The 27,259-nt window shown below is 42.7% G+C and overlaps 2 protein-coding genes across 6 annotated transcripts in view; one reads left to right on the top strand and one right to left on the bottom strand.

Moving 5' to 3' along the window:
• NRXN3 (neurexin 3) overlaps positions 1 to 27,259 on the top strand; it is a 1,787,606-nt gene that overhangs the window by 1,154,636 nt on the left and 605,711 nt on the right. The gene's annotated exons all lie outside the window — the stretch shown is intronic.
• Positions 1,739 to 27,180, bottom strand: LOC147363925 (uncharacterized). Its single transcript, XM_086319429.1, has 3 exons — positions 26,158 to 27,180; positions 23,657 to 23,719; positions 1,739 to 11,507 (listed from the first exon to the last, which is right to left on the bottom strand). Exon 1 carries the CDS (start codon positions 27,178 to 27,180, stop codon positions 26,815 to 26,817), a length of 366 nt encoding a protein of 121 aa, XP_086175555.1. The 3' UTR covers positions 1,739 to 11,507; positions 23,657 to 23,719; positions 26,158 to 26,814.

Genomic DNA, 27,259 nt, shown 5'->3' with positions numbered 1-27,259 from the left:
TTTAATCCCTGTGTGACAGTAGCCAAGTTACCTCGCCTTTCTAAGCCACAGTTTTCTCCTTTGTAAAATAGGGGTAATTGTAGCTGTTGTAAGTTGTTGTCAGGGTTAAATGAAATCACCTAAGTTAGAACACTTATCAGTAGCTAGCATGTAATTTAAAAAATAAATTATTATTATTCTTACTATCCATTGCATGTATGCGTGTGTGCTAAGTTGTTTCAGACGTGTCGGACTCTTTGCGACCCTGTGAACTGTATCCCACCAGGCTCCTCTGTCCATGGGATTCTCCAGGCAATAATACTGGAGTGGGTTGCCATGTCCTCCTCCAGGGGACCTTCCCAACCTAGGGATCGAACCTGCATCTGTTATTACTATCCATTGCTTATCTGCAAATACTTAAGTGTAATTTTCAATACCGTGTTGTAATGGCAAGGATCTTAGATTCTGCAGCTGTTACACAGTATAGCTGGTGGCTGGAGACCAATGGGATGATAATAGCTGGGCACATTTTCTTCTTCAGACAATGGGTTTCAGATCTCTACTTGAGAAACTGATTGGCACTGTTATCTTAGATCGGTATCCTCTATTCCTCGTATTTCAAACAGAGAATATCAGATTTCCCTAATTGTGAGCTTTTGTGGAATCTAGGATTGAATATTTGCCCTGGAGAACCTAAGGGCCATGAAACTAGAGAGTATATAATAACCCCATCCTCCTTCTTGGAAAAGGGAAGGACAAAAAGCCTTATCTCAAGAGTGCTTGAGGCGGAATACTTAGTTTATACATATATTAAATGCATTTTTTTCCCTGTGTATCCCATCCATCTCTGTTTCTCCCTGTCTTTCTGTGTGATCTGTGTCTGTCTCTCTCACACACACTTCTCAGCACAGTTCTTCTACCTGAAGGAATGTTAGGAAAAATGATAGGATTTGATCTTATAGAATAAGGTCAAATAATTTTGACTTTATAAAACACTGGGGGTTGTTCCAAGGCAAGGTCAAAGTGCTCAAACTCTCGGAGTTGTCTTATCAGCACTATTCCTAATAGCAACGACTGTTTCCATGAGTCAAGAGTGGGTACCACCACTTTCTGTGATAACACTTAGGAGACTGTTAGCAGTTACACCGAACTCCCCGGGCTGCCAGCTCCGAACAAAGTCCCCAGCGCCATTTCCGGTGGTAGCGCGCCCCCTAGCACTTAATTCTCTTAAGCTGCGAATAGTCTTCCCTTGGAAGAGTTGCAGCAAAAAAATGGGTGGACTTTTATCAAAAAATGTTTAAAGCTCCTGTGTGTGTGTGTGTGTGTGTGTGTGTGTGAGAGAGAGAGAGAGAGAGAGAGAGAGAGAGAGAGAGAGAGAGAGAGAGAGAGAGAGAACCACTGAGGTTGCCTGATTGACTTTAGGGTTATGAAGTTCACATCTTAGTTTATTGCTAAAACGAAGAGGTTTTGGCAGCTGTCTGCTTGGAATTTAATTTGGGTGGCCCACCTTGGCTTTAGATCAAAGCATCTGCATGTCTGGGAGGAAGGTGGTAGGCTCAGGCAGCAGAATATAGGAGCACATCCCTTCAACCTCTCTCCGAAGGCAGGGAGGGCGAGAGGGAGGTGTGAGATCTTTTAAAAATAAGACACGCTGTTAAATTCCCTGCCAACCTCCGTTCATGCTGAGTGGAGTGTAAGTAACAAGTATCAGATAGTTCCTCCAGATGTCAGCTATTTAAAGAGGCACGTGACGGCAGTTCTGTGGTCCGCAACTGTCTTTCTCAGCCCTGGAGGTGGTGATGGTAGTGATGGCTGGTACTGGAGGTGCGGACCTACCTTCAAGAAACTTCTATTCACGGCAAGTGCGTGAGAGAATGTGTTTGTGTATTTGGGAAATAAAAAAGTTAGGCAGGAGAAGAAATGACTGAATAAATAACTCCAGAAGGCCATCATATTAAACTTAGTTCAAGTAACATCTGATTTTTAAGTATGAAGCAAGAGGAACATCGGGAAACACCTCCCACCCATAAAAATTATTTTATTATCCTGGAGAAATTGACTTATAGGCAAAGAAATTGTACAATGAAATGAAGGATTCTTCAAATTCAATTTTAAACTTTTCCTATGGTTTTACCTAAAGCAAACAGCCTGAAAACAGGCAGCATGAGACTGTTTTCTTCTATAATATTCTGAATCCCAGTGGTTAAGGACTTTATTAGAGAAAGTAAGTTGACCTATGTAAGATATTGATAGTAATGATTAGAGTGAAGAAATATGATCAGTTTTGTTTCTTGTTTTCAGAATGTGTAGCATTGGTGTTTTAATCTTTACTATAGAAAATGCCTGCTCCCCTCCACACGCTCTTGTGGTGTTGCCTTACCACATTCATGCTTAAAACTTTCTGCAGAAGGTTATAATTTAAAAAAAAAAGAAAAACAACAATTTGTTCTTCAGTTTCTATGAATTCAGACGATTTTTTTTTCTTAATTCAGATCTGAGCTCTGTTCTTTCATCTTCTGGAACTCCTGTAGATATTGAGTTTTATCATTTGTCTGAGGGTTAGATCTTCTGGTTTTGTGTGGAAATAAAATAAGCTCGCTTCAGCTCTTGGCTTATTGTCGGTGGCAAATTTACTTAATGAGTCCTTCCTTTCTCTTTGGAGATGACATTCACGCAAATCACCCTACTTACTACCTTGCATGAATCACACACCCAAATAAACAGGTAGTCTGAGAAAAGGTAGATGTGTCATTGAGTAAAGGTAGCATTTCTAGCAAAGAATATTTGGTATTTTTCTTCAACTCTCATATCTCTCTCTTCTGAGGAGCAAAATGGAGGTATCTTTTGGTCATATCAAGCACAGGGGGATCAGATGTCCTTCAAACAAATTGACTTGGAGAGAGACAATGGCCAAGGGTTTTGCTTTTTTTTTTCTCCCTTGCCTTTTGTTTTCTGGATTCTTCTGCAGGGATCCCAGGTTGACCCATTTGCAGAAAGAGATAAGAAGCAACCAAACAGAGGAGAAGCACAATCTGTGGAGTCCCTGTGTGACAGCTTGTGCATGGTCCCACTGTCCTGTCTTTAGTTAGCCCCTTGGTGGGCCGGAGAGACTGATCTTTTGTGGATGAAGTTAAACAAAAACACTGTGTGTCAAAAGGAAGGGCCTTCCTTATCTGCTGTTTCCAGTGATAGGAGAAGAGGTGTTGGTTTTTCTTCCAAGCTCTACTCCAGCCTGTCTTCCTCCCTTCAGAGCCACATTGTCACACAGAAAGCTGCTGTCTTTCAGAGGATGGCTGATCTGCTGTCCGCCCTTGCAGCTTCTCTCCTGTTTCCCTAAGACCCTTTCTCTGCAGAGATCAGCATTCTTTTTTCTCACATCAATAGTAATGGTTCAGTTTTTCCTATGTATATATAATTTTTTTTTCCACTTCAACTTGGAGTCATAATATTGAATGAGCCTGAGACTGATATTCTGGGGTCTTTTGGATGGAGTGGGGTGCTATTGTCAGCGTATTCCGCAGAAAGGTTAGAATTTGGTAAGAAAGTCTGTTTTCTTCTCCTATTCATTCTTACCCACCCTTGTCTTTCCCTGACCATGGTGTGAAGAATGGCATTTAATCAACTGTTCAGTTCAGTTGAGTTGCTCAGTCGTGTCCTACTCTTTGTGACCCCATGAACCACAGCACGCCAGGCCTCCCTGTCCATCACCAACTCCTGGAGTCCACCCAAACCCATGTCCATTGAGTCGGTGATGCTATCCAACCATCTCAACCTCTGTCATCCCCTTCTCCTCCTGCCCTCAATCTTTCCCAGCATCAGGCTCTGTTCCAATGAGTCAGCTCTTCACAACAGGTGGCCAAAGTATTGGAGTTTCAGTTTCAACATCAGTCCTTCCAATGAACGCAAGGACTGATCTCCTTTAGGATGGACTGGTTAGATCTCCTTGCAGTCCAAGGGACTCTCAAGAGTCTTCTCCAACACCGCAGTTCAAAAGCATCCATTCTTCGGTGCTCAGCTTTCTTTATAGTCCAACACTCACATCCATACATGACTACTAGAAAAACCATAGCCTTGACTAGACAGACCTTTGTTGACAAAGTAATGTCTCGCTTTTTAATATGCTGTCTAGGTTGGTCATAACTTTCCTTCCAAGGAGTAAGCATCTTTAAATTTTCTGGCTGCAATCACCATCTGCAGTGATTTTGGAGCCCCCCAAAATGAAGTCTGACACTGTTTCCACTGTTTCCCCATCTATTTCCCATGAAGTGGTGGGACTGGATGCCACGATCTTAGTTTTCTGAATGTTGAGCTTTAAGCTAACTTTTTCACTCTCCTCTTTCACTTTCATCAAGAGGCTCTTTAGTTCTTCACTTTCTGCCATAAGGGTGGTGTCATCTGCATATCTGAGGTTATTGCTATTTCTCCTGGCAATCTTGATTCCAGCTTGTGCTTCTTCCAGCCCAGCATTTCTCATGATGTACTCTGCATAGAAGTTAAATAAGCAGGGTGACAATATATAGCCTTGACGTACTCCTTTTCCTATTTGGAACCAGTCTGTTTTTCCATGTACAGTTCTGACTGTTGCTTCCTGACCTGCATACAAGTTTCTCAAGAGGCAAGTCAAGTGCTCTGGCACTCCCATCTCTTTCAGAATTTTCCACTACCAGAGGGCAATTGCTGATGAATTTGAACTGTGGAATGACACTGATTATGGGTTGCCCTGAAATTTACTCAAACCTTGCAAATATAGTTTCTATTTCACATTTTTCTAATATTTGTGATAAATGTATATATATATGTGTGTGTGTGTGTGTGTGTATTTACCTTATTAATAAGGTAATACCTTATTATTACCTTAAAATGATACCCAGTCGTGTTTCTCACATACAAGTATACATGTACTATGTATTTAAAGAGGATCCATAGCTCTGTACATTCTGTTTTTTAGGGGTCTAACTAAAATTAAATAATATTGTAAGAGTGGAAAATGAAAGAAAAATTTTAGGGTCCCATCAGATAGGAAGGATGATCTGTCTTAAAAGAGCATTAAAAATAAAGTGATTAATTAAAAAAATGAAATGGATAAGGAAACTCTCCTCCACTTAGGGCCCAGAGAACTAGGCTAAAGCAGCGAACAGAGAAACACGCGTCGAAGAGTCCTTTTGACAAGTCCCTCACCCCACCCCCACAACCACCCACAACATAGGTGTGTATTGTCTCTGCATGATTTAGTACCGGGTGCTATTCTGCAGTTCTCAGTCTGGGGGCTGAATTCTTCAGCATCCTTGCCACGTTGCAAAAATAGAAAGCCCATATCACAGTCATACCACCGCCCCAGTTGCCACCTACGGCCCAACAGAAGAGCAGGCGAGCCTCAGTTTCCAAAAATGTTCTGTATTCCAGAAGTTCCTTGAATTCTCAGAACTCAGATGATGTTTTTCCCAGGGATACAATGGATTCTATTTCCAGAAATCGAGCACCTACTAACCCAGAACATTCCCCATATCCTAGTCCAGCATTACGACTATTGCCAGGTACCTGGCAACCTAAGAAGTGTTGTCAGAAGGGCTGTGTATTTGGAATTCTAGTTCGGGGTGCTCGTGACGTATTTATTATGGCTGCAGATTTGATAACAAGGTCTGGGCTACCCAACCGTGTACTTTCTGTCTCCGCATATTCCAGGAAGGGTAGCTCTTGTGTCTGTGTCAAGGTGGCATTGAAGAGGGAACTCCAGGACAGACAGACAGAGGCTGCAGCTGGGAAAGTTGGGGTGAGGTGCTGCTCTGGATTCTCTGGGATGGAGTGAAGCGGGGAGTTAGGTCTGTCTGAGGGGACGGATCACAGCAGGGGGATGGGGAGATGGAGGGACGGGGTGGAAGTTGAAGGAGTGGCGCTTGTGTGGTTAATGGAGACTAGTTCAGTGGAATTCCACACGTTTTGTTCAGCACCCAATCCTCTGAGTGCCAGAAAAGTGAGCAGAGTTGAGTGACACTGTTTCCACTGTCCTGTCCATCTGTGAGGGGAGGAGACAGACATGCATATATGTGGGTTAGCATTCGTGCTGAGGACCTCTTCTGTCCCAGACCTGAAATTCAGTTAGAACGCAGGAAGGAGAGCTTTATTCTGATGGAAAGATTAGGAAACATTGGATAGAAGAGGAAGCATTTGGGGGTAGGTCTGAGGATCTCACTTCCCTGGTCTCACCCAGGAAGAGGGTGGGTGAGATCCAAGTCCAGAGGTGGGCACTACAGGGGAGGGGTGGGCAACCAGGAGGAGAGGCCTGGAGAGTGTCCAGGGTTAGAAGGGATGGGCTTCTCTAGTGGCTCAGCTGGTCAACAACCTGCCTGCCATGCAGGAGACCCCGGTTCGATTTCTGGGTCAGGAATATCCCCTGGAGAAAGGATGGGCTACCCACTCTACTAATCTTGGGCATCTGCCCACAATGCAGGAGACCTAGGTTCAATCCCTGGGTGGGGAAGATCCCCTGGAGGTGGGCATGACAACCCACTCCAGTATTCCTGCCTGGAGAATCCCCATGGAGAGAGGAGCCTGGCAGGCTACCGTCCTTTGGATCATAAAGAATTGGACATGACTGAGTGACTAAGCACAGCACAGCAGAAGGCATGGTTTTACCTTCTAGAGTGGATTTCCCTCTTCAGTACCATGTACCCCTCCTTGTTCCCCAAAGAAACTCCAGCCCTGCAGGCAAGTAGTAGCATAGTAGGCAAGAAGGAGTGAGGATTGGAGAGGGCACTGGGGAGAGAACCTGGGCTTTGAGAAGCTAGAAGGTAGGGCTAGTGGTCGAGGAGATTTCCCCAATCCCTGCCTGTCCTCTGGCCCAAAAGCCACCCAGCTCATGGTGGCAGTCTCAGATCCAGATCAGGTGGGGGAAGGGAAAGAAAAACATGGCTTTGGAATGCAGATTATGTCTTAGGGTATCTCAGACGTCGGCACAGGGGAACATGGGAGAAGACGATTTTGAGCCAATGGGGAGGACCTGGAATGCTGGTTCACACGTTGCATGAAATTGGTTGTAAGACAGGGACTACCTTGGTGGTCTAGTGGTTAAGACTCCATGTTTCCAAGGCAGGGTGCATGGGTTCCATCCCTGGCTGGGGAACTAAGATTCCACATGCCACTCAGTGTGGCCACAAAAGAAAAGAAATTGGTTGTAAGAAAGACTGGCTCAGTCTGTATTTTGTGAAGTAATTACAAGCCCCTGTTTCCTTGGGCCCTCCTGCCCACCACTTCCTCTAAAAGCACAAGTGAAGTGCCTGGTTCTCCAATGTCTCTCCATGCATATAAATCCCCTTTGTTACAGTTCAGTTGCTCAGTTGTGTCCGACTCTTTGTGACCCCATGAACCGCAGTACACCAGGCCTCCCTGTCTATCACCAACTCCCAGAGTTTACCCAAACTCATGTCCATTGAGTCAGTGATGCTATCTAACCATCGTTACAGAGGCCAAGGCTATGGGTGCTCGCTGATCACTGAATTCTGAGACAAGGGAGAAAAGAAGGAGTAGAAGAAGAATCTTTGCAGGTTTTTTTTTTTTTTTTCAAAAGTGTAAGGCTTCTATTGGCAAACTGAAATGCTCATTTCTGCATCGGGAATTAGGGAGGAAAACAGATGCCACAGAGAGGCAGTCATCCTGACTACAAGTGCTGTACTCAGAAGAGACCCTTCAAAGCAGAGCCAGCTCCGCATTTCAGAAAAGGCAGGTGGCTGTCGACCTTCACAGAGGCCTGGGGAGAGTGGATGGTTCCCGGTTGATAGGTACAAGGTGAGGGAGGAGGTGGCTGGCTCTCAGCCTCCACTCTTCTGTCAGCTGTTAGGGCCTGCCTCTGTGACTTCTCCCTGGAAAAGGACAATGCAACCCACTCCAGTATTCTGGCTGGGATAATCCCCTGGACAGAGGAGCCTGGTGGGCTACAGTCCATGCAGTTGCAAAAGAGCTGCCCGTGACTGAAGCGACGGAGCAGACAGGCAGCGCACACACACTGTGACCACTGCTGGAATTCCAGCTGCGAGATCTCTGCAGCTGGCGGTTAGAGGCTTGCATGCTGTAAATGTATGTGTGTGTATGTGTGTGTGTGTGTGTGCCCACACACTCTCTCTCTGGCCTCCATGCTTGATTCCAGTCTTAATAATGACCTACTCAGCGAAATGGAATTCTAATCATTCACTGTCTCTTGACCATTGCCAAGTAGAAGGACACAAAGTCTTTATATTAAAATTCAGAGCAACTTAGAAGCCATCATTTGGAGCCTTACACATCATTCTTTGATGGAGTGCTCTTATTAGCCACGTATACAGAAGCCTTCATGTTGTCGATCATACAATATCATGTCTCTATAACATGGTAGGTGAGTATTGGCATAAGTTTAAAAAAATTACCAAGCCTACTATCTAAATGAACATGCTAAATGTTGAGCATTACTTAGCATCATTATGCTTCAGAAGGTCTCTTTTGCCCTCAGTTCAGGTAACATGTTCAACTTCTATGAAAGCATATTTTCGTATAAAGTGTGTGTGTATGTGTGTGTGTGTATCTTATTCACTAATAATCAGAGATAAGCAGGATCATGTTAACAATTTAATTAGGAGGTAGGAGATATGGATTTTACTTTTACTCATGTTTTCATGCATCTTTGAGCACTTTCTCTTTCTACAACTCCATATACTCATCTGTAAAATGAGGAATTTGAAGTAATCAGTGGTTCTTAAATAATTTGGAGGTCATGAACTTCTTTAAAAATCTGAAGAAGTCTTTGCACTTTCTTTCCAGGAGAAAGAAAAAATACACAACCAGACTAAATTGAATTTAGTTTCAGGAAGGAGTTTTACTGACCATTTTCAAGGCCATCATATTCAGCCATAGATATTATGCAATACATAATATGTACTTTAGAATTGTACAGTTCCAAAGGGCACAGTTCATATAGACTAATGACACCCCTTCAGAGGTGGGCAAAGAGGTGGCCCTCTTTATAGCAATTCCTTAAACTCCAGGCTAAGAACTCTTGGGCCAAGTGAACTCTAAGAGTCTTTATGGGTCTTGTTGTTGTTCAATTGCCAAGTGGTGTCCAACTCTTTGCAATCCCATGGACTGCAGCACACCAGGCTTCCCTGTCCTTCACAGTCTCCTGGAGTTTGCTCAAACTCATGTCCATTGATTCAGTGATGCCGTCCAACCATCTCATTCTCTTTTTAAGGATCTGAATGTCCCTCATTTCACAGTGACATTATTATTTTCAAAAACCTTGCGTTAGCTCAAGCTTTGAAATAAAATACAGCAGACTAGGTGGCTTAAACAACAGAAGTGTACTTCCTCGTAGTGCTGGAAGTCCAGGATCCAGGTGCCAGTGCTGATGTCTCTCCTGAGGCTTCTCTCCTTGACTTGCAGATGGCCACTTTCTCTCTTGTCTTCACACGGCTCTTTTCTCCATAGCTGCACACTCCTGGTGATGCTGCTTCTTCCAAGGACACCAAACTTATTACATAGGATCCCACCCTTATGGCATCATTTAATTATAAGTATCCTTTCTCCAAAAACAGCCACATTTAGGGGTTAGAGTTTCAACATATGAATTTTATAGAAACACAATTCAGTTTATAATAAACCCCAAGTTGGTCAAGGCATTCCAGAGAGAAAGGTTAACAACTAGATGAATCAAAGCATCTTTTAAATCCCCTCATCTTTTAAATAGGCCTATCAAAAATTAGAATAACTATGCTGCTTTCTGAAGCAGGGATTTATAATTGATTATTTAAATCTTTATCCTGCTGTTCTTATTAAAGGGAACACTTTCACAGAGGTTTTTTTGTTTGTTTTCCTTTGTTTTGAATAGTAAAACCAAATGAAACCAAACCTAAACAAAAAAAAAGCTATTTAAAAACTTGGTGGTGTAGAAATAAATTAACTTCATTTGGAACTGGTCATCAAGAGCCCTGGTCAAGGGTTATATGTACTGGGGAAAGGAATGAGTTTGGGGAGAAGAAATTATAATAACCCATAAATATTTTCAGTGTTTGTTTTCCTTTGGGCCATGCATGTAATCACCCTCCTGTGATGTAAACAAAAGCAACTGGAAGTGTCTTCCACATCTGGTACCTGGGGGTGGGGCAGCTAGGAGGGTTTCTATTTCTGCTAGTCCTGATTTTCCTTTCAACTGTAGGTGGGGGCTGAGGAGAAAAGGCCGAGAGTTCCTTGTAGTCTTTCAAAATTTATTATTGCTCCCTTAGTGTCATAATTAGTAACCACCATCCGGCTGAGTAACTCCCAAAGCCAACAACCGTCGTACACCCACCCCTACCTCCCCTAGCCCATGCACGAACTAAATAAGAGGTGTCCAGAGAGAGGAGGTTTAAAGAATGTGCTGGCTGTTGTTATTCCTAAAGCTTCACCGTGACTCTCTGGCTGTTTAATGTGTTTAGCAGTGACTCAGGCCTGTGAGTGACGTTACAGGCCCTCCAAGAGTATGCCGTGCCGCCCAGTAGCGCCCTGTCCCTACATCTTTCTCCTTTTGGATGCACCCACCTTTCTGTGTTCCTCTTCTCTACCCCGACAAGGTACACGATTTCAGGAAATGGCAACGATCAAGCACGATGCCTCCTGCTGTGATCTTTACGCCCACACAGACGCACTCCCTTGGTTGAAGTGGCTCACTCTCTCCTTGAATTGGGCTGAAAGGGATGTCACTGAAGACGTCTCCTCTCACACCACCCCTCCCCTGTGGATTCTCTTCCTGATTGCTAGAGAATCCCCAGCAAACATTTTGTCTTCTGCGTTCATCTGCTTGAAATTAACGAGTGAATGGTTGGCCACACCAGGCAGGAGAGAGGCACAGCAGGAGAGAGAAACAGTAGATATTATTATTCCAACATTGTGTACTTGTTGGCCTCAGAGTCTCTTATGCAGATTTAAATTTTAGAAAACAGATAGTCTATATGAGATAGCCCATTGTTGAGTGGCTTGATGTCTGGCAATTAATGTTAGAGCAAAAAATTAAGACCCAGTTATTTTCATTTCTCAAGGGCATGACAATGAGTCTCTCAATCCACCATATTAAACCACTGGAAATCATATATAACAGAGTCTCTTCTTCATTAAAACTTGGTTTAAGGGGACAAAAATGTGGTCTTTCTTCTGCTATAGCTTGTTAAAAGCCATCTGATTTTCTCTGGCTCCAAGTTTCCATATATATATGCTTTTTGTCATCCTCTTTTATAGCTTCAAAATAAGCTCCATGTACCTCACTGTTAATGATGATATTACTCATAGCAAAGATCTCTTTTGGAATATTGTTTCCAGGATTTTAACTTAGAGAGGATCAAACATCAGTGAGTGTCAGATGCATTCTCCTGGTGTATAGTCTCCAGATTGAGTAATACATTTTGAAAGTGTAATTGATTTTGTCAGGATCTAGGGTTTTGGAGTAAAGATTGGCAATCTCAGGAAATGAACATCATCTGTATTCATGAAGTAGTAACAAGATTGCTGTTAGTGTTCTGGGGACTCCTTTTGACCTACAAAGAGAAGGGAGCAAATTCAGAGATAAAGAGCTTGGCTGCCATTTGTGACAGAAATATAGGCAGTAATTTATTTACTTGCATTTCCTAAGACTCCAGTAATTTTATGAACAGCTACAAGTTATCTGAATATGAAATATAGATTAGCAACTAATTTAATGCAATCCCTGTGACCTTTCTATTTTCAGATAGTGAACACAAAATATTGTTTAGTTTGTAAAGTATCAATTGCATAGGTATTATAAGAGTCAATATATAATGAAAATACTTTGACTATCATTTAATTCTAATATATGTAATAAAAAGTTATTTATATGAAATATAAAACAGTTTGATCTCAGGTCACTTTCTGAAAGAATCCTTCTAATACTCCATTATATACAGAAAGTGGTAATTAAGAACATACAATATTTTTTAAACACACATGAATTTATCTCCTTTAAATTATCGTTTTTATTTATCTAATTTTATTTCATTTTATTGATAAAATGAGAGATTATATACTTCATTCAGTCACAAATGTTACAGATTTTTGTAACTGATGTAGACACATTGTATTGTGGGCAAAACATATGGAGTGAAATTATTTATTCTTCATTATTTGCTTATTCTAGTACATGACTCCTTTTTGCATTATGTTTCATAAGTTTTTAAAAGGGTGAGGGTGCATGCTAAGTCACTTCAGTTGTATCCAACTCTTTGTAATCCTGTGGACTGTAGCCTGCCAGGCTTCTCTGTCCATGGTATTCTCCAGGCAAGAATACTGGAGTGGGTTGCCATGCCCTCCTCCAGAGAATGACCCAGGGATCGAGCCCTTGTATCTTATGTCTCCTGCATTATCAGGCAGATTCTTTACCACTAGTACCACCTGGAAAGCCCTGTGAAATGGTGTGTGTGTGTATGTGTGTGTGTGTGTGTGTGTGTGTGTGATTGTTCTGTCCAAGATTGCATGTATGTCCATTAATTCTGATCTGTTAATTATGCTTTTTAAAAGACTAATAGCCTGTTTTTTTCTCCAGCTTATTCTGTAAGTTTTAACAAGAAGAATATAGGTCATCTATTCAATAAATAGTTATTAAGCTCTTAACATGGCTTAAGCATTGTTATAATTCCTGGAAATTAACAGTGATCAAAGGAACAAAAACATCTACCCCCATGGAATATACATTTTAGTGGGGATTTTGATCATGGATTTGTCATTTTTTCCAGTCTATCAATATGTGCTTTATATTTATTTTAGGTTATGTTATTAGGTGTACACAGCTTCAGAACTGTTATATTCCCTCGGTTAATGGTTTTTCTTAAGACGCCACGATAACATTTTTGGTGATAACATCTGTTTTGTCCAACAATTATATTTCTGAATCTGTTTTCTCTTGATTAACATTTGCCAAGTATATTTGTTAGACTATTGACTTGAGGGTATGATAATTTCTCTAGGTCCTACACAGTAACACTTGCCAGGTGGCTCAGTGGTAAAGAATCGTTCTGCCAATGTAGGAAAGGCAGGTTTGATCCGTGGGTCAGGAAGATCCCCAGGAGAAGGAAATGGCAACCCACTCCAGTATTCTTGCCTGGGAAATCCCATGGACAGAGGGACCTGGTGGGCTACCGTCCATGGGGGTCTGAAAGAGTCAGACATGACTTAGCACCTAAACAACAGCAACAATCACAGGCCATACACAACCACAGGTTACTTTTTTCTTGTTTCTAGGTCATACTGCCTTAGGCCACTTACTAGTGTGTGAGAGAAAGGAACTGTCTGTCTTTTTAAAACACAGTTATGTAGTCTCAATTAAAAAACAGCCAAATCAATGTCCTAATTAATATATCTGGCAAATGTCAACCAAAAGGAAGCAGATATAATGTCCTCATTCACTTGGTTGAAATTGGTTCATCTCCACATCCACCTTCCAGAAAAGGGACAAAGAAGTAGAAAACATGTGTCATTCTCTGAAGATGTGAGCTGGAAGTTGCATATATCACTTTATGGCATTCAGCAGTAGAACAGTAAATTCATTCAGACCATAGATTCCGTAAATAGATGATGTGGGTTCAGATCCTGGTTCTGCCATCTACCATCTATGGAAAGTGACAAAGTGGACCTCCTTTCCCCAGTTAAGACAGGAAGAAGTGTTAATAGCTCAGTCGTGTCTGACTCTTTGCGATCCCATGGACCATAGCCTGCCAGGCTCCTCTGTCCACAGGATTCTCCAGGCAAGAAAACTGGAGTGGGTTGCCATTCCCTTCTCCAGGGGATCTTCCCGACTCAGGGATCAAGACCCAGGTCTCTTGCATTGCCGGCAGATTCTTAATAGGGACAATAATAATACCTAACTTACATGCATTAAGGAAATATTGGTTATTATTCTCATTTTGAAGCCACCACAAACAAGTATTTGCTAGTGGTGGTAGTGGTAGTGATACAATGTTTACTTAGATTTAGGGCTATCATGCCGGTTCCTTTCACCCATCATTTCCTTTTGAATGCCACTCCTTTTCTCTGGGGTTGTTTTCTTTATACTGAAGTACAACCTTTCGCGATTATGCCAGTGATAGTCTGTGAATGGTAAGCTTTCTCAAACTTCTTTCACCTGAAAACGTGTTAGGTTTGCCTCCACTCTTAAAAATTTGACTTGCCTAATTAAATAAATCTAGATTGAATGGAAACTTTCTTTCAACACAAAGCTATTATAATTCATCATCTTGTAAGTTTTACTTAAAAGTAACCTGTTGATTTTAAGATTTTTATCTTTAATTTTAGTGTTTAGAGTTTCATTATGACGAACCAAAGTGTGATGATGGGCACTCACACTCTCTTTTCCTACTTTAGGATCCTTTAGTAGAAGAACCTGGAGAAGGCAATAGCACCCCACTCCAGCACTCTTGCCTGGAAAATCCCATGGACCGAGGAGCCTGGTGGGCTGCAGTCCATGGGGTCGCTAGGAGTCAGACATGACTGAGCGACTTCACTTTCACTTTTCACTTTCATACATTAGAGAAGGCAATGGCAACCCACTCCAGTGTTCTTGCCTGGAGAATCCCAGGGACGGGGGAGCCTGGTGGGCTGCCATCTATGGGGTCGCAGAGAGTCGGACATGACTGAAGCAACTTAGCAGCAGCAGCAGAAGAACCTACAGGGAGTTCACCTCAGTGCTCCGTGATGACTTAGATGGGTCAGATGGGGGTGGGGTGGGAGGGAGGTCAGCAAGGGAGGGGAGGTATGCATACGTGAAGCTGATTCACTTCATTATGCTGCAGAAACTAACACAGCATTATAAAGCAACTATAACCATCCCCTCCCCCCCAAAATATAAAGATAAGTAAAGCTCAAAAAAAATAATCTGTATTACTTAACTATAAAACAAATCATTATCTTTTTTTATTATTACCCTTTCCTTCTTTTCTAGAAATCTTAATAGTTGTATGTTGAAATTTTCATTTGATTTTTCATGGTTCTTACTCTCTCTTGTATTGTGTAAATCTTTTTCTCTCTGTGCTATATTCTGAAAGTTTCTTTAGTTCTTTCCTCCAGTTCATTAATTTTCTCTTCAGCTGCATTTACATAATCTATCCATTGACTTCTTGAAAAAAATTCACTGGCTGCGTTGCATTTCCAAATGACTTTAGCTCTTTATTAAGTATGTTCATTATCACATTATTTTTTTTTCTCACCTATGGTTTCTGCAATTTCTTTATTTAGTCATTTCAACCATTTGGGGGCAATTTCTTTCAGACTGTTCTGTTATCTCACATTCTTAGATTTCTTACTCTTCCAGTCCAGTGTCTGTTAACCCTCTCACAGTGGATAATCTTCTTACTGGATAATTATTCTTCTTATAATCTTATTTTATGTTGATGTTGCTATAGGAGCCATGCATGCTATACTCTAGAGTAATATTCTAGAGAAATGTTTCAGCTTCTTCTGACACTGAAATGGTGTGTGATATTAAGTCATTTTCTGTCTCGATATCTCAGTTTCCCTAACTTTCTTAAGTGTCTTCTGAATACTTAACTATCTCTTTCTTATCCAAACCAGTTACTGAGGAATAATGACCTTGTCTTGGTTAGAGAGGGAGAGAGATGTGTATTTTTGCTTTTTGTTCAGGGTTTTCAAGACACATGTCTTTATTTAGGGGAATTCAGTTTTATTTATGTTCAGTCCACCAGGATTCCCTGCTGGGAGATAAAGGACGATAGGGCAAGCAAGTCAGCATACTCTTCCCATAGCAATGAGCTTTTCACCAATGAAAAATATCCCTTTTGATCACAGGAACAGCAGCTGTGTAGGTGTTGCTAGTGGGGCGGGGGGGGGAAACACAATAATCTTTGACGTTTAAAATAGAAACATAAAATTGTTAATTTGTCTAAAGACAACTTGCACTGCATGCAGTAATGAAAAATGAAGGTTTAGCGCAACAATACTAGATTGATTTTACAGAAGTCTCAAAGTTCTCATCTCGTTGTGTGAGGTTTTAAGAAACAATCCTGTGCTATGATTTTTGTAGGATGAAGGGATCAGGTTTGAACCTCAAAATAAAGCCAAGAGATTACATTTAAGTAAATGCAGAGGTTAAGGGCAAATTGAAATTTTAAAAGAAATTTTAATTGGTATTATATATAAATTTGAAAAGAAATTTAGAGGTTATATATTCCATCCACTCATTTACTGCAAGACAGCAACTTTAGTGTCCCTAAAATTGTCCCATTCCTGTGATAGAGAGCCTGCTATCTTGCAAGATATTCCTTCCAATTTGTAATAGTTCCAGATGTTGAAAAGTTCTCCCTTATAATGAGATGCTTGCATATTTTGTGGATATATTTTTTGGGGGGGAGATATATGTATATGTGTGTGTGTATATAAATGTATACACTTTTGCATATATGTATGTATACATGCGTATATATGTGTATGTATATATACATATATATGTATACACTCACATATATATGCATACCCTATATATGTGTCTGTTTATATCTATCTATCTACCTATGAGATTTTCTCTCCTACAGTAGTTAAATGTATGTCAATACTATTTCACAAACATCCATTGAATGTCTTTTACTGTTCTGGTATTGTGCTAAGTTTGAGAGAGGGAATACTACAGTCTCCATTTTACTGATGAGAAAACAGGTTTTCAAAGGCTAGGCAACTTACCCAAGGTCACACAGCTATTAAATAAAGGAGCAAGGATTTGAACATAAGCTATCTGGCCCTAGAACTTAAGCTGTTTGACCCTCAGACCAGGCCCCCGTTCCCTACATGATTCCTCTATAAATTGTGTAAGGGATCCAGATTTAAACCCAACTGATGATAAGAGAACGTGACAAATGTTAACAGAGGATAGGAAAGAACAACGAATTCTGCTTGTTCATATTGGAAATGGTAGATTTTGAAGACATAGATATCATCAGTGCCAAAATAGTGTTATCTTAAATGTTGTTTCATCTATTTTAAGAGCAGTCTATTTCTCTTGCTATGACACAAACTTACATCTCAGTATTCCCCTGTCCTCACCATCAGTTTTGGAAAGTGCTAAATCCTCAGTACCACAGAGAAATGCCCTTATTACTCATCTTGCAAACATTTTTGGAACTGCTTAGATAACACTTTTGTACCTTCTGTTTGGAGAACATTCATCTCATCTCTACCCCCGCCAAGACTTCTCTGTTAACTGGATTTAAGACTGCATGATATCAAAAAGAAAATGGCCAGTTATTTTATATCTCTGTCCCTCTGTCTTAGAAGATATACTCTTCATGGAATTGTGAGACAGATGCTTGTATAAGATGGATACTTAAACTATAGTGTTCCTAGGACTAAATGATAGTCTTATGAATTGGATCCAAATGAGTATTTTAGTATCTGAAAAGTGAGTGTGCCAGAGAAATTGAACAAAGGAAAACTCCTGGCTGTGCTGCAATGTAACTTTTTATTTATATGGTATTTATTTGACAACTCTGAATAACCCAGACCAGTCATTTGAGATGAAAAACATGGTTTCCAATATGTAAGTTTCTCCTCCTCTCCTCTCCTTTCCTCTTCCCTTCCCTTTTCCCATGACCTGTTTTTTGTTTGTTTGAAGTAAACAGCTGACACCTTTCTGAGATTTTCAAGATTTAGCAATCTAACTGACAAGAGAAAGCTAAGCTTAAAACTTGCCCCCTCCAGGAAGCCCTCTGTCGTTGATTCAACCCAACACTACTCATCTCCTTACATTGACATTTCTGCTTCTCTGCCTATTTGAAATCATTCAAGGCCTCACCATCCTCATGGTACCACGATACCATGGTTCATGGTAATAGTTAACCTAAGCATTTACAGTGTTCCTTTCAAATATATCTTCTCCTTTACCCCTTAAAACAATCCTGAGTTTTGATGTATTCATGTTTATACTATTTAGGAAATAGGCTCAGTGAGTTTAAAATAACTGCTTTGAGGTCACAGTGAGTGGATCAGGATTTGAACTCTAGTCCTTTGACACTAGGGGCACCTGTCACCTTGTATATGAAGCCCTCCTCAGAGTCCCGTTTCCCCCCACAGCGGATTAACTCCATTCTCTATTCACGGAACAATAGACTGGTTCCAAATAGGAAAAGGAGTACGTGAAGGCTATATATTGTCACCCTGCTTATTTAACTTCTATGCAGAGTACATCATGAGAAATGCTGGGCTGGAAGAAACATAAGCTGGAATCAAGATTGCCAGGAGAAATATCAATAACCTCAGATATGCAGATGATACCACCCTTATGGCAGAAAGTGAAGAGGAACTAAAAAGCCTCTTGATGAAAGTGAAAGAGGAGAGTGAAAAAGTTGGCTTAAAGCTCAACATTCAGAAAACGAAGATCATGGCATCCGGTCCCATCAGTTCATGGCAAATAGATGGGGAAACAGTGGAAACAGTGGCTGACTTCATTTTTGGGGGCTCCAGAATCACTGGAGATGGTGATTGCAGCCATGAAATTAAAAGATGCTTACTCCTTGGAAGGAAAGTTATGACCAACCTAGACAGCATATTGAAAAGCAGAGATATTACTTTGCCAACAAAGGTCCGTCTAGTCAAGGCTATGGTTTTTCCAGTGGTCATGTATGAATGTGAGAGTTGGACTGTAAAGCTGAGCGCCGAAGAATTGATGCTTTTGAACTGTGGTGTTGGAGAAGACTCTTGAGAGTCCCTTGGACTGCAAGGAGATCCAACCAGTCCATTCAAAAGGAGATCAGCCCTGGGTGTTCATTGGAAGGAATGATGTTGAAGCTGACTCCAATTATTTGAGTGCATGTATTTCATGAACATGAGGTATACTGTAACTATGTGCAAGGAACCAGATGGAGTTCAGGGGCCTGGGATGGAAAAGAGAAGATTAAAACCTTAAGAAGCTTATAATCTAGCAAGGGAAAAAGCCATCAAAAACAAAACAAACCATCAGTCCCATCTCTATGTTCAGCTTCCCATATACAATATGCTAAGTGCTAGAATAAAGGCATAAACAAACAATACAGAAGAATAGTTCAGTCAGTTCAGTCCCTCAGTCTGACTCTTTGCGACCCCATGAACCGCAGCACGCCAGGCCTCCCTGTCCATCATCAACTCCTGGAGTCCACCCAAACCCACGTCCATCGAGTCGATGATGCCATCCAACCATCTCATTCTCTGCCTGCCAATGCAGGAGACACAGGAGACATGAATTCAATCCCTGGGCCGCCATGATCCTCTGGAGGAGGAAATAGCAACTCAGTCTAGTATTCTTGGCTGAAAAAAATCCCATGGACAGAGGAGCCTGGTGGGCTACTGTCCATGGGGTCACAGTGAGTTGGACACGACTGAGCATCTAAGCACAAGAATACAACAAAATACTAAGTAGAACCTACTTCAGAGGTACATTCTTAGTAATTTTAAAAAAATACTGAATTATGGTAAAATGCCAGGTAAATCCAATGGAAATTATTAAAGGATTTAGAAGCCATGCTTTTTAGCAAGAAGGCTAAATAATTGAAACTTATTGTTTATTTGAGAAAAGAAGGTGAGAAAATTAAGAGATGAGACAGAAAAGTAGCCCGAGAGACCTTCCATATCCCAAAGTAGACTGAAGCTGTGTGAGTTCCACCGTTATGTTGGAAAATGATTACTGATGAAATGGGGCTGGGTTCTGGCACTCCATATTATCTGATTCTGGGGCCATGGTGAGCTTTATTGTTTTGGAGTTGAAAGATGTTTGTGAGAAGAGTATGATTAAGCTGCTCCCCATTCTGCAAAATATATGGGCAAAAAGAATCCAGTGAGTCAGGTAACACAGGGGAGTGACTTTCCATTCTACGTTTGGGAGTTGCAAGGGGAACTTTTTGTTTGCTAAGTCCTCTTGAGATTTGTCAATGAAAAGAAAAAAACCATCTGCAGAGATGTATTTCAAGGAGTCAGCTGGAGAAAAAGACAATTATTTTCATACTCACATTTATTGACCCTTTACTGTTTATACACACAGTGCCAGGCATTGTTTATACACACTTTACATGTAATACCTTTCTAAATCCTCACAGCAAGGCTTTTTGTTAGATAACATGATTATTCCCATTTCACAGAGGGAGAAGCTGTGATAAAGAAGGGCTAAGGACCTTGCCAACATTTTTCACAACAGCTAGAAAGCAAAATCAAGACGTTGAACCTAGGCAGTTAAGGCACCAGAGCCCCTGATCAAAATCAGTATGCACACTCTCAAAGTGTCTTCTAAATATTTGATTTGATAATTTCCCTATAAACATACAAATGGTGTTATTACTTCTGTTATTATATAACAATCATTCACTTTGTTTGAATCATTAAAACTGGATTAAGATGTACATGATCTCTGATAGCCGATGTAAGTTTAGAGAAGACTAACGGGAGTTTAAATGCCCCGATTTCTTTATGACTAACTAACTGAATCCCGTCCTCGATTAAAAGGAAGGTTGTTTCTATGAGAAAATAATTTCACTTGGATTTCCTAGGAAGCTGGCTAAGGTTTATATAGGAACATTTTATATATGTATTTTCTTTTCTTTAAAGAAATGTGTAAAATTCCAACAAAACAGATAACCCAGAGCCATTGATCAACAGATTTGGAAAATTTCCTAGAGAGATTTTTCTCTACATCCAGACTCCTGATATCCCAATTTCAGCCACAAGGAGGACAAGAGAACAACTATGGATGTTTGTGTGAAGGATAAATTAAAGGAACAGAAGCAACATATTCTCTAAATGATAAAATTATACAAGGATGCCGTTGTCTTTGTTTTTCTTTAAATCAAAATACATGTAGGAATGATACTTAAACGAATAAAGCTTCTCTTTTATACTCCCAAATATAAAATATAATCAAAACCTGCTTTTTTGCAGGATGGCTTTCTTAAATAAATGAGCAGAAGGATGAATTATGTGGCTATAAATAAACCCACTGACATATAATAAAGCAAAGTTCGACTGTTTTATGGAACCCTTGGCTATATTTATAGCCATGTTAACAGTCACCTGTATTTTTTCAGGACTTGGATTTCATTTCACGTTATGAGAGTTTAGTTTTTGTTTTTCCCTCTTCCCTAAACTTACTATTTGGAACTGTGTTTCAAGAGAAATGTAAGGATTTCTACTCTGTATATTTGGGGAGAAAAAGGGTCCTTGCCAGAGTTTAGGGCTCACAGAGAAACAGACTGCCCCACTGCTTTCTGTGTCTGTGCCGTCAGATCAGCTGGACCTGCAGCCAACAACTGGATGGGCGTCTCTCGCCAGCAGCAAAGTGGAAAGCTGGAGGCTCTGCAAAGCGAGAAAAGGCGTGTGCAGGTGCAGAGAGAATGTCTTGTGAGAGACTGACAGGGCAGCAGTGCGTTAGATTCCTGGCACCTGACACCATTAAGTACTTTCGTGGGATGTATTTTAGGAGCCAGAAAATTCCCCAGAGTACTGCATAGCTGAGGTTTCCACCAGGTGGCTCAGTGGTAAAAGAACTTGCCTGCCAATGCAGGAGACGCAGGTTCGATCCCTGGGTCGGGAAGATCCCCTGGAGGAGGAAATGGCACCCTACTCCAGTATTCTTGCCTGGGAAATCCATGGACAGAGGAGCCTGGTGCGCTGCAGTCCATGGGGTCACAAAGAGTCAGACATGACCGAAAGACTGCACAGGTACGCATGCACACACCAAAGCAAGACAAAGAGTGTCAGATGGATCAGGATTCTCGCATATTATCTTGGGACAGTCTTTTTTTGGAGGCGGGGAGGAGAGGAAGGGGGAGATTAAAATGGGGGGGGGGGAGAAATCTATAGTGCTAAATTCTGCAGCCTGAAATAATAGAGAAACTGAGATATTAACCCAGGCAAATCCAGCCACAGGCCTTTTTAAAAAAAAAAAAAAAAAAGCTGCATTTCATTCAGAAACTTAAGGTTCCAAAAAGTCTGGTTAGGATGCCATGGCGGTTTATCCAAGTGGAGCTAAGCGTGGTTGTTCCTGTGAAATTATTTATACTTTTCAACTTTAAATCTGTGGTGAGCATAACGTTTCTAAATCTATTTCTCTCTCTCTCTATCTTAAAAACAGACTCTCATCTTCATGTAGCTGCATGCTTCATTCCTAAGTGTTCTCACTCAAAGGACCCACTAGAAAAGATAACTCAGAGGGAAAGAGGGGAGTCTTTTGTGGTGGTCCAGGTGAAGACAAATCCCTTTAACCAGAACTGCAGATGCAGGCAGTATCTAGGGGTTGTCCCTGGAGCTGAAAATCTAAACAACAGCAACCAACTTAATAGATCAGCCTAATATAAACCCGGGGCTTCCCAGGTGGCGCCGTTGGTAAAGAATCCACCTACCAATGCAGGAGACGCAGGTTCGATCCCTGGGTCAGGAAGATCCTCTGGATAAGGAAGTGGCAACCCAGTCTAGTATTCTTGCCTGGAAAATTCCATGGACAGGGGAACCACTGAACCATGGTGGGCTACAGCCCATGGGATCGCAAAGAGTCGGACACGACTGAGTGACTGAACATGCACTCTCCGTGTAAATTCTAATAGACCTGAGAATGACGTGAATTAGAAAAGGCGTCTAAGTAGGAATGTGTTAACTAGAGGAAGAGAGAAGAAGGAGAGAAAGGAAATGAAAAAAAATTTTCAACAATGTGTTAAATTGGAGGAGGACATTGCTTTTTATCAGGATAATTGTGGATTGCCACTTGAAAGAGAAAGAAGAACAATAAACCAGTCTTGCATTTGGCCTCTGATAGATCTTCTCTGTGTTCTACTCGGTCCCCAAGTGGAATCAGCCTTACCAGAATTCACAGATACTTCTTTTGACATTTTGTGAAAAGTAAATAAATAAATGATAAGTATGACAAGTCAAATGAATAGTTCCAGCTGTTATGCACCAGTGGCATTTCCAGGTTTTGTACTGCATTAAGGATTTATTTTTCACTTTGTTGCCTAGCAGAGAATTAATTGGAAGGTCCATCTAAACTTCCCATCCTTCCTTGGGATTAAGGGAAAAAAATACAGTCTCCAATACTCAATGCCAATTCAGAAAAGAAGAAAAGCATTAAGTGGATAGGTAGTCAACTCATGATCTCTGCAAATATGTGTCTCTGGGGGTCAGTGTCACTAGAGCCAGATAAGTATGTCAGTGGAATAAATGGTATATAAAAATACATGCATATAAGGTTGGAAGGGCTTCCCTGGTGTCTCAGCTGGTAAAGAATCCCACTGTGACCCAGGAGACATGAGTTCAATCTCTGGATTAGGGAATCCCTAATTAGTTCAATCCCGTGGAGAAGGGAACGGCAACCCACTCCAGTATTCTTGCCTGGGAAATCCCATGGACAGAGAAGCCTAGTGGGCTACAAGGCCATGGGGTTGCAAGAGTCAGACACAACTTAGCCACTAAACCACACCACATGAGGTTGGAAATTGATCCCTTGGATGCATTAATTCAGCAAAGGTTTACTGAGCTTCTACTCTGTGCTATGCACTCTTGCGCACACAGAAAATATAGGGGAGACCAAGGCAAAGGTTCAACATCCAGGGAACTGCCAGGCTTTTTAAAGAGACAGACCATGAACAAATATAAATAAAATAATTTCAGAAAGTGGAGTGCTTTGAAGAAAACAGAACATGGTCATGGGTTAAAGTACCTTTTGGGGTGGTTGTAGCTTACTTTAGATGAGGGTCAGAGAGGGCTTCTGAGGAGGTCACATCTGCAATGAAAATCAGATGAAAATCTTAGGGAAGAGTGTTCCAGAGAAGAGGGCCCAGCATGTTTAAAGGCCTTGAGTTGGGAAGGAGCTTTGCACACTCAAGAGCAAAAAGCAGCTCCAGGAGACGGCGGGGTAGAGAGTAAGAGGTCATCTGGAAGAAGATGGAGTTGGAGAACTAGGTATAAGCCAGGTCATCTAGGTCTCTTTAAGGCCATGATACAGAGACTAAATCCAAAGCGCCGTGAGATTCCATCTGGAGGAGGACATCAAGGAGTGGTTGGATTGAATGGGAATTATCATCTGCGTTAATGGAGGATGCCTAGGATATTAATATGTATTTTTTTTCACTTTTGTCGTAATAGTTGCCTGAGACCCTAAACATGTACTTAAACTTTTTGGAGTTTTAGCTTATTTTTCTATTAAACAAAAATTACTACCACTCTTTACTGCTATGCCACATGCTGTATATGCATTATCTCATTTAATATTCCCAAGAACCTTATAAGGGGAGGAGGAACTATTCCCATTTTACAGAGAAAGAAATCAGGTCTTAATCAGGGTGTAAATCAGGTCTCCATCAATCACCCCTCTCTCTTATTGTGCTATTGTTGAGTACACGTTGCTAGTTTAAAACATTATGTTGATGGGCCACAACCCAAAGGCATGTAAAATCACAAATGAGGGCCATCCCATCGGAGGCTGTGGATCTTGAATCACCCTTACAGCCAAGAGCCAGAGCAGCTGGGATGACTGTGCACCATTTACTCCAGGCAGCAGGGATCTTCAGGAGAACACCAATTTCCTAACCAGAGCACCAAGTCACCATCATAAAGTCTCAAAGGGACTTGATACTTGACCTTGAAGGCAAATCATTTCTAGCTTTGATATCTTTATGTTAGAGACAGATAATGCTAACTTATTCAACATCTCTTCAAGGTGCCCCAAGAATGAATAGGACTGTCTTAATCTCTTATTCTCAGTCAGGAGGCCTGAGATGTCTCTTGAGAGCAGGAGTATGATAGGTGCTATAAACTTCTTTTTAAAAAAGAAATGCTGCCTAAGTGCTGAGTGTGTGTGTGTGTGTGTGCGCGCATGTCTCTCTCGCTATCTATCTATATATATATATACACAAACATACACACACACACACACATATATATATGCATACTCAGGCGCTTCAGTCGTGTCCAACTCTTTGTGACTGCATAGACTATATAACCTGCCAGGCTCCTCTGTCCATGGAATTCTTCAGGCAAGAATACTGGAGTGGGTTGCCATGCCCTCCTTCAGGGAATCTTCCTGACCCAGGGATCAAACTCACTCAACTTATGTCTCCTGCATTCACAGGTAGGTTCTTTAATACTAGCGCCACCTGGGAAGCCTGTATATAAATATATATAATCAAGCGTTGAAGAATTGATGCTTTTGAACTGTGGTGTTGGAGAAGACTCTTGAGAGTCCCTTGAACTGCAAGGAGATCCAACCAGTCCATCCTAAAGGAAATGAGTCCTGAATTTCATTGGAAGGACTGATGCTGAAGCTGAAGCTCCAGTACTTTGGCCCCCTGATGTGAAGAACTGACTCACTGGAAAAGACCCTGATGCTGGGAAAGATTGAAGGCAGGAGGAGAAGGGGACGACAGAGGATGAGATGGTTGGATGGCATCACCGACTCGATGGACATGAGTTTGAGCAAGCTCCAGGAGTTGGTGATGGACCAGTGAGGCCTGGCGTGCTGCAGTCCTCGGGGTGGCAAAGAGTCAGACACGACTGAGCGACTGAACAGAACTGAAGACATATAGACATGATTTAACCAGCAAGTGTCCTGTAGTATATATGATGTGATTTAACCAGCAAGTATTATTTCCTTACTTCTCCATCCCCGCCCCACCCCCAAATATACTGTGCTTTTATAACTAAGGGGAGTGGAAAGGAGGGAGTCAGAGGCAGCAACAGCAAGACCCGGGAGTCCAGGAGGCTGTCGGGTTTCTGTATCACACTGTTGGCTCAACAGCGTAGTGAGAAGTTGGGGGGTGAGGGGTGGGATGGAGGCTGCCTCGTCCAGAACATCACCGTTTGCTGGCCGAGCTCTGGTCTGCTTCCTCCTGGAGTAACAGATGGCCACTGCGGGCCCGCCAAGCTTCTTCCTGCCTCTCCGCTGTCCCCTGCAGGTTCAGCCTGGATGTAAAAGCCGTACTCTCTTTTTCGTGCCCAGAATCCTGGAGGCCCGGAGGCTCTACTCTCCGGGGGCCGCGTGCCTCTAAGGCCAGGGCAGGCCAGACCAGCCACTCTTTCGCCAGCCGACTCAGCCCTCACCTCTTCTGAAGTTCTTGGACCAGCCAACCCCTGGGTCCTGAATTCCCAGAACATCCTGCCCACCAGGGGTGGGAGCTACCTTCTCCAAGGGCCTCCCCCGGGGGAGCGCATCAAACCTCTCACCCTCCTGGGGTCCATCTCGCCGCCTTCACCTTCGAGAACCAGGACGCGCTGCCGCCATTCGCCCCTCGGTTGGGCTCGTATCCCCTTCGCCCCCAAAGAGGCACGCCCCCGGAGAGTGGCCCCGCGATGCTGACCACCAGGCCAGGGGGAGCGCGCCCGCGCTCGGGCACTACCGCGTGCAAGCCGCTCCGGCGCTCCTGCTGACTCAAGGGGTTGATTTTTATTTCTATCTGGGGCGACTTCAGCCTTCGCTGCCGCCTGCAGTTTTTTGTTTGTTTGTTTGTTTGTTTCCTTTCCAATTGCCGGAGTTTGGCTTAATATGCCTGGGAGAGGAGCAGGGATCCGGCGATCAAAAGGCGCAGGGCGCGCACACACACACACACACACACACACACACGCTTGTGCTCACTCCTCCGGTAGGGAGCCGAGCGTCAGCAGGCAGGGTGTTGGTGCGCGCGCGTAGCTCGCGCGGGGGGTAGACCAGCGTGCACTTGAATGGGGAGGGCCGGGATTCCGGGGCGCTCGGGCCCCTCCTCCCTCCGAGCCAGCCAGTCCCTCGGCCGAGCGCTCGGGCTGCCCTGATTTGCTCTCGGGAGTGCGCTATTTGCATACGACTTGCCCATTCGTGAATCTGGCGCCCCAACTCCTCGCTTCGCTTCACCTGTGCCTCCCGGTTCCGCGCGCTTTGCAGGCGCCCGCCCGCCTCCCGGCCAACTCGGCCGCCCGCCGGGCACCTCCTCGGGCGCCTTCGCGGCTCTCCCGCCCCGCCTCTCTGCGCCCGGGCCACGTCGGTTTGGGTGGACGCTCCGCGCTGGGTTCCTCCTCCTCCTCCTCTTCTCTCTCTCTCCGGTCGTTCTTGTTCCTATCTTCCTCCGGCGGCTGTTGCCTTTTCATCCAGTTGAGACACCCGGCCCGCAGGCGGCTGCTCCGTGGCGCTCTTCCAGAACTCGCAGGGTTCACAGCCTCCGCCTCCCGGAGCCCTTCCACCGAGTCTCCGAGGACCCCGCGAAGAACTCTCAGCATCTGCAGCCCTCCTTTTCCTGGGAGTTCTGCATTGCATCGCTCGCCAAGTTGGGGGAAAAAAATGTTCAAACTGCTCGGA

The sequence above is a fragment of the Bos grunniens genome, chromosome 10, assembly GCF_055505025.1.
Source record: "Bos grunniens cultivar Pamir isolate PY7600 chromosome 10, Bosgru_T2T1.0, whole genome shotgun sequence".
Lineage (NCBI taxonomy): Eukaryota > Metazoa > Chordata > Mammalia > Artiodactyla > Bovidae > Bos > Bos grunniens.
Note: the sequence above shows the minus strand (reverse complement) of the source record. Positions and strands in the feature narration are given on the sequence as shown.

What these genes read in the sequence shown, in the direction of transcription:
- LOC147363925 (XM_086319429.1), bottom strand. Translation starts at nt 27,180, where the DNA reads ATGCTGAGAGTTCTTCGCGGGGTCCTCGGAGACTCGGTGGAAGGGCTC.